This window comes from Macaca mulatta, chromosome 12, assembly GCF_049350105.2.
Source record: "Macaca mulatta isolate MMU2019108-1 chromosome 12, T2T-MMU8v2.0, whole genome shotgun sequence".
NCBI lineage: Eukaryota > Metazoa > Chordata > Mammalia > Primates > Cercopithecidae > Macaca > Macaca mulatta.
Genome location: NC_133417.1, coordinates 94,863,975 through 94,872,271, shown reverse-complemented (window position 1 = coordinate 94,872,271; position 8,297 = coordinate 94,863,975). Strand labels below are relative to the sequence as shown.

Genomic DNA, 8,297 nt, shown 5'->3' with positions numbered 1-8,297 from the left:
GGTGCACTGTGGGACCTGGTTTTTGAAGGGGCATATGTACATTAATTTTCACCTAATAGCCCAGGGCGGCGGCTCATACCTGTAATCCCAGCACTTTGGGAGGCCGAGGTGGATGGATCACCTAAGGTCAGGAGTTCGAGACCAGCCTGGCCAACATGGTGAAACCCCATCTCTACTAAAAATACAAAAATTAGCCAGGCGTGGGGTAGGCAGCCGTAATCCAAGTTACTTGGGAGGCTGAGGCAGGAGAATCGCTTGAACCTGGGAGGTGGAGGTTGCAGTGAACCAAGATCGTGCCACCGCACTCCAGCCTGGGTGACAAGAGCAAGAGTCTCCAAAAAAAAAAAAAAAAAAAAAAAAAAAAATTCACCTCAGTTTTCTGTTAAAAATCCAGTTCTTCCCATGTTCTCTGATAAAAGTTGACCCCCAAATCCAATAATTACCATATAATGAAGAGATAGCAACATCTAATCTGTTACCCCCTAAATTGAGGTTAATGGAAGAATTTCTGGTTTTCTTCTTCCTCTGAATTTCATTTTCTCATTTTCTCCCACTGTGTCTCTCCATGACACTTTAAAAAATATTGACACTGTTTGTCAGATATGCTAGTATGTGTGATGTTTGATTTCTCCCTGCACAGAGAGGACCTAGTAAATAACCACCCAACAATACTACCTATTTTCCAATTTTGAGTCTACAACTCATAATTATGATGATGGCTGGTTCTTGAGAATAAAATGAATAGTCTATATTAGTTTATTTACATTATCTCCAATACATGGAACTTTTTTCAATATACAAACAAGTCAGTGAATCCTCATTTAAAAAATAACCATATGACACATAATACAAAGATAATTTAAAACTGGACTCATGCTGTTTTATGACAGAACCAATTTCAACGGTAACTAATCTTCTTAAACATTATTTAATCATGTAGTTTCTGGAAGATAGGTTAAATGATGAAAAAATGGGCGACCATGAACACACCCTTTAATTTCATTTCCAAACTGGTGCTTCATTCTGTAGATAATGTCTTGGATGTCCTCTTTTGATAAGTACATGGGTAACTGTCTGGATAGACGCACTGCTTCTCCCTGTCCAAAGGGAAAGTCACACATTTTACCATGATATACCCTGAAGCAGAAAACATGTTATCCTGGCAAAAAGGATAACAGAATATTGATTATTTTCATCTTATTATGAATTCACTAACAAATATTTATTAAGTATCAACTACGTTGTCAGCTCTAGGGATGTAGTGGCGAACCAAAAACCAAGACCCTTGCTCTTGTGCAATTTACATTTTAGTGCAGAGAAACAGAAAACAGACAAAAGAACATTTTAGTCAATAAATAATGCACAAAATTAAACTGGGCCACATGATAGAGTGATTGTAGAGCTGGAAAAAGATTACTTGAGGAGATAGCTTTAAGCTTGAATTTAAATAAGGAACGAGGCTGGGCGCGGTGGCTCAGGCCTGTAATCTCAACACTTTGGGAGACGAAGGCAGGAGAATTGCTTGCGGCCAGGAGTTCGAGACCAGCCTGGGCAACACTGAGACCCAGTCTCTATGAAAAAAAAAAGTTGGGCATGGTGGGGCATGCTTGTAGTCCCAACTACATGGGAGGCTGAGGCAGGAGGATCACTTGAGCCTGAAGGTCAAGACTGCAGTGAGCTGTGATCATGCCACTGCACTCCAGCTTTTGAGCAAGACCTTATCTCAAATAAACAAAAATAAATAAGAAACCTTAATGGAAAGATCATGGGGAAAGAAAAACATCTCAGGCAGACAGAAGAGAAACTGAATGTTCAATGTGGGTGCAACATAGTTGTTCAAAAGAGAGGAACAGGAAAAGGAAATTAGGCACTCTCTAGGACAGGGTGAGGAATTGGTGTTTTGATTTACACTTGGACAAATTCTACTGAGCATTGTTGAGTCACAAAACTGTCCTGGCTGGATTCAATACAAATGTTTACTCTTACGAGCCCTCAATGACACCTGGAAATCTTATTCCTGTTTATTTAACCTTCTCTTATAGTACCTACAGCTCTTATTTTCAGATCTTTGTTACTGTACTAAAATTACCAACGCCTTCCCACAACCCCTCTACTCTCAGCAGGTAACTTCTACTCTTTCGCCACATATATCAACATGACTTCTCTCAAGTTCACCTAAAATTTCATAGGTTCTAATGATTAAGAAAAAAGTTTTTAAAAGTTTACATAAAAATTATTTTCATTTTTCCCCTTTTCCATTTTCTGCTCTTGATTCAGACAGCTTCTTCTTTCTAAACCTTATATTCATATCTTATCTTCTCTCTTGCCTTTTTGGGAACATTTCCTCTGCAAATTTTTTTTTTTTGGAGACAGAGTCTTGCTCTGTTGCCCAGGCTGGAGTGCAGCGTGTATCCTCAGCTCACTGCAACTTCCACTTCCCAGTTTCAAGCAATTCTCCTGCCTCACTCAGCCTCCTGAGTAGCTGGGATTACACGTGCGCACCACCATGCCTGGCTAATTTTTGTATTTTTGGTAGAGATGGGGTTTCACCATGTTGGCCAGGCTAGTCTCAAACTCCTGACTTCAGGTGATTCACCCACCTCAGCCTCCCAAAGTGCTGGGATTACAGGCATGAGCCAGTGCACCTGGCCTCCTCTGCAATCTTTTATTGTCAGTCTTCCACCAATTCAACACAAACATGCTGAACATACTCTTTCCTTCCTTTCACTATTCACTAATATGACTTGCTGCCTACTTTTCCACTACTACACTCTTTAACCACTGGCAAATGTCGTCTATTCCTGCTACAGCAGACCCTTGAACAACACTGGTTTTTAACTGTGTGGGGGTCCACTTATACATGGATTTTTTTCCAACCCCAACTGTGATAGAAAATACAGTATCATGGGATGCGAAATCCATATATACGGAGGGCCAACTTTTCATATATGTGGGTTCTGGAGGGCTGACTGCGGGAGTTAAGCATGCTTGGATTTTAGTATCCACAGGCGGTACTGGAACCAATCCACTGAGTATACAGAAGGGCAATTGTACTTTGCCATCACGATTCTCTTCAAGGTTACTACTGTCATCTAGCAGCCATATCTGATATATCTTCTAGCAATTATTACCCTATACAGAATGTGATACTACTTAAGATTAAAATTCCTTCCTTCCTTGACTTTTACATCCACGCCTCTCTTGGTTCTTCTTTCACTTTCCTATCTTCTTCTCTGATTCATCTTATTGACCTTAAATAGAAGCATCCTTGTGGTTTAAGTTCTCTTCTTTTTTTTCTAGGCCATTTTTCTTAACACTTATACCACTGTTACCTTAACATACTGAAAGGTAAACTATTAGCAAAAAAATATTTAAAACCAGTCCCAATTACTTTTTTTCTGTTATTTCTGAAATCTTATTTCTCCCCACATTGTTCTTCCGACCCACAACTCCCTCAACCTTTAAGTTCATACTAACTCTTTCACAAGAAAATATTCCCTTGAAGTCTCTAGAAACTATCAATGTTAAGCTACCTGCACAATACGCTGGGACTTTCCACATAACAAAGCTCCTAAAGGATTCACAGAACATTACTGAATATGTTCTTCAGAAGGAGTAACAAGCAGACTTTCCTGTTAAGGAAGTCTGACCTTCAGAATACAGCAGGCACACTACCAACTGTAAACAAAAATGGCTCACTTTTAAAAAGGGAGAAAAAATTCATTAGAGTTCAGGTTTTTTTAAAAATAATACTAGCCAATCTTGTGGGATATCTAGAACAAGATATATAGACGGAAACACTATTGTTTTCCTTCTACTATCTTATACTTGGACATTTTAATGTTTATAACCTTCCTTAATCCTTTTATTTTTTTTAACCCACTGTTACATTTCTCTTTTGTGGTGAATACTGTCACAAAAATGAAAATTTCCACTTATTCAAAGATTCATATCTTTCACTTACCCTTCCCTTCTACTGCTCTTGATAAGATCAGGACTTAGAATTATATTATTATACTTTTTAGACAAGTATGTGATATAAAGGTAGAATTATTTTAAATCCCTTCTAAGAGGATTATTTATGAAATGTTTTTTAAAACAGAACTTCACTGCAGAATATCTCATTTATAAGGTCCTTCCTCAATACGTACCCAAGAAAATGTTATGGTAAGAATCCATGATAGAGTTTATCACAGTCAGTCTATGATGTGAAACTTTTAATGGAGTGTCCTTTTTTATAATAGTGTTTTCCTTGCAATTACATAATAAAATTTACAGAAAATATTCTACTATTTGGAAATAATTTACTATTTTAAGAAATAAGTATCTTAAAGTCTGGCCAATCTATAATACCTCTATATATAGAATCAGCAGCAGTACCCAAGCTTTTTGGCACCAGGGACCGGTTTCGTGGAAGACAGTTTTTCCACAGTTGGCAGGTGGGGATGGTTTCAGGAAATTGTTCCACAAGAAGTGCACAACCTAGATCCCTCGCATGCACAGTTCACAATAGGGTTTGTGCTTCCATGAGAATCTAATGCTGCCACTGATCTGACAGAAGGTGGAGCTCAGGTGGTGATGCCCGCTGGCAGGCTGCTCACCTCCTGCTGGGTGGCCTGGTTCCTAACTGGCTTGGCCTAGGATTTGGGACCCCTGTATACACTAACATATATATAAAATAATGCATACCTCTAAATAACTTATCACTTTGCGAGGTCTACATTCATAAACTTCCTTTGCATTTTTGTTTAATATAGCATTAAGAATTTCTTTTAAATCTGCTACTCCATAGAATGGGAGACAATTAGCCATTCCTTCTATTTCCAAGTAATTTTCAGTAATTGAAACTCCTGAAAGAAAACACACACACACACACACACACATAGTTAAGTTTATATTCCAGAACATGTCCATTAAAAACAAAAATTGCTGCTAAAACATTTAGTGAACCCTCATTAGAATTTAATATAGTCAGACAAAGTTTTGTTCCTTAGTTGGAGAACAAACAGTAATTTCCCATAGGATCTCACATTAAGTCATAAGTGCTCATTGACACCACATGTGCTTTATATAATTTAATTTAATCCCAGTTATTGCTGTTCTGTTCCTTACATTTGTTTAGATCATTTCTTGCTTTGGAGAGAAAACGGAGTCCCATGATATTTATGAAAATAAAACTGGTTTAAGTGTTTTAACAACTGCTGCTCTTCAAATTCTACCCTACCATTTTAATATCTAAATGCCTGAATTATTTCTGTGATTTTAAGTTACAAATTATAAAAACAGTCACATAGTAATTTATGGAGATATTATTAATTAGAAGAAAATACTGTTTGTTCAAAATATTTTAATAGGACAAATAAAACTGACATGTTAAATGTTACTTAAATTACTCCTAGTAATTAAAATAAAACTAAATGGCTGGGCACAGTGGCTCACACCTGCAATCCTAGCACTTTGGGAGGCCGAGGCAGGCACGTCACGACATTAGGAGTTTGAGACCAGCCTGGCCAACATGGTAAGACCCCGTCTCTACCAAAAATACAAAAAAAAATTAGATGGGTGTGGTGGTACGTGCCTGTGGTCCCAGCTACTAGGGAAGCTGAGATGGGAGGATCACTTGATCCTGGGAGGCAGAGGTTGCAGTCAGCTGAGATCGTGCCACTGCACTCCAGCCTGGGTGACAGAGTGAGAATCCATCTCAAAAAATAAAATAAAACTAAAAACTAGCTACAGGATTGGACGTATAACTGGGTACATAATCCATAACAGCACATATTTCAAGGCATCAGATTTGGCTTTAGAATGCATGTTTTTGGAAAATGGCAGAGATTTGTCTTCTTTGGCTGTATCTGTATAACAGTGTTCTTTCATGAAGTTCACATAATGCTACCTGGAATTAAAAGAAAAGAGACAGTCCAATCTTGGATAAGTAGTAGCTATCAATGGATTAATTTTAAAAAAGAGATGTGATATAACTTGAAGTTTCAGATCCTGAGACTTCAATAATCCAATCCCTTACCTGTTCCCAATTACAGACTAGATCCTTGACCTGGTTGGCAGATGCAGTGCTGGTAGACTATAGAGACGGTATCCTAAACATTTTTCCCAGAGAATAATATATAATATTATATTATCAAGCATTAAGGGATGAGATACAGAGATCAATGAAGTGAGATGCTATGGTTTAGATGTGTGTCCCCTCCAAATCTCATGTCAAAATGTGACCTCTACTATTAAAGGTGGGCCTAGTGGGAGGGTCATGGGGCAGATCCATCATGGCTTGGTGCCATCCCCATGGTAATAAGTGAGGTCTCTGTGGTAGTTCACACAAGAGTTGGTTGTTTAAAAGAGCCTGGCATCTCTCTCTTGCTCCCTCTTTTGCCATGTGACATGCTGGCTCCTTGTTGCCTTCTGCCATGATTGTAAGCTTCCTGAGACCCTTACCAGAAGTAGATGCTAGCACTATGCTTCATGTACAGCTTGCAGAACCATGAGCCAAATAAACCTCATTTCTTTATACATTACCTAGTCTCAGGTATTCGTTTATAGCAACATAAATGAACTAACACAGAAAATTAGTACTGAGGAGTGGGGCACTGCTATAGATAACTGAAGATGTAGAAGTGGTTTTGGAGCTGGGTAAGAGCAGAGGTTGGAAGAGTTTGAAAGCTCAGAAGATGACAGGAAGATGAGGGAAAGTTTGGAACTTCTTAGAAACTGGTTAAATGGTTGTGACTAAAATGCTGATAGAAATATGGACAGTAAAAGGCTGACACAGTCTCAGATGATATTGAGGAATTTATTGGAAACTGGAGTAAAGGTCACCCTTTTTATGTCCCCGCAAGGATTCTGGCTGCACTGTGTCTATGCCCTAGGGCAAGCTTGTCTAACCTGTGGTCTGTGGGCCATATGTGGCCCAGAACAGCTTTGAATGCGGCCCAACACAAATCTGTAAATTTTCTTAAAACATGGAGAGATTTTTGCAATTTTTTTTTTTAAAGCTCAAGAGCTATTGTTAGTGTTAGTGTATTTTATGTATGGCCCAAGACAGTTCTTCCAGTGTGTCCCAAGGAAGCCAAAAGATTGGACACCTTTGCCCTTAGGATCTGTGGAAGTTTGAATTTAAGAGTGATAACCCAGGTCATCACTTTTTCATTTCGCTATCTAGCAAAGAAGTTTCTAAGCAGCAAATCGTTCAAGAAATGGCATGGCTATCATCAGATATGGGAGCAAAGAAATGACTTAAACTTGGAACTTATATGTAAAAAGAAAGCAGATGCTAGCACTATGCTTCATGTACAGCTTGCAGAACTATGAGCCAAATAAACTTCTTTATAAAGAAGGTTTGTGGTCATTTCTTTTAGTCTCAGGTCTACCTGAGTCTTACACAGTCTCAGGTATTCCTTTATAGAAACACAGACTAACAGTGGAAATGAAATGAGTTTGGGCAACAGGGGAAATGTAAATGGAACTCAAAACTGTGTGTGGTAGGCAAAAAGTAGTAGCAGAATATTCTAGTTCACATCTCTTTTAACTATTTATATAGATATGAAAATTGCCAAAAATATCAGTCTAAGTGATTTTTTTCACTATTGGTAGTTTTAAATCTTTTACAGTATGATTAGAATGAAAAGTCTAATACTAATTACATTTGCCCTGGAAAATTATACACATTTCACAGAATTCCTAGTGGAAATGGGTAAAAGGTACTTGGCAACAAATAAGGAAATTGAGCAATATTTTAACTTCTGGGTTTGTAAAATTAAGACATGGAAAAGTTAGAGACATTGGAACTATGTAACAATAACCCTTGAAAAGTTTCCATAAAATACTGTGAAATGCTTACCAATTTTCAGGGAAAATACATCAAATGAGTAAGTGCTTTGACAAGTTTTCACTTCCTAAAATATGGAATTCTTATTGATGCAGGACAGAAAGCTATTCCCATTAGCATGCAAAGTACTTAGAGTCACATTGAGAATCTTGTCTCTCAAAGCCAGATGTATTCTTTCTCTTTCAAATGCTTTTATCCTTATCCAAAGATGTACTGTGACTACAGGCAAACTGTTGATTCAAAGTTAGTAAAATGCAGCAATACTCTGACAAGACAGAACTGTTAAGAAAATACAATCTAATTTAAAAAAATGAAAAAACAAACAAATGAAAGAAAACATAAATATCTTTAACTTGTTCTGATATTGACAAGGGAAATAATGCTTATGATAATCTAAGTAAAGTTAATTCCGATCAAATCAAGTCAGTTTGCAGGTGACTTAATCATTTCTGCATCTCTG

At 37.7% G+C, this 8,297-nt stretch overlaps 1 protein-coding gene across 15 annotated transcripts in view; it reads right to left on the bottom strand.

The window, feature by feature from the left end:
* Positions 1–738: 738 nt before the first annotated feature.
* PMS1 (PMS1 homolog 1, mismatch repair system component) overlaps positions 739–8,297 on the bottom strand; it is a 92,007-nt gene continuing 84,448 nt past the window's right edge. For 11 of the 15 annotated variants that reach the window (XR_013402080.1, XM_077957307.1, XM_077957314.1 and 8 more), the window contains 2 exons: positions 4,690–4,850; positions 739–1,097 (listed from right to left, as the gene is read on the bottom strand). Coding sequence is in view for 14 of the 15 variants with exons in the window: in XM_077957307.1 (XP_077813433.1) it covers positions 933–1,097; positions 4,690–4,850 (326 nt within the window). In the remaining variant the exon portion in view is untranslated. The remainder of the gene's footprint in view (positions 1,098–4,689; positions 4,851–8,297) is intronic. The other 4 variants (XM_077957316.1, XM_077957315.1, XM_015110544.3 and 1 more) reach the window with 1 other exon arrangement.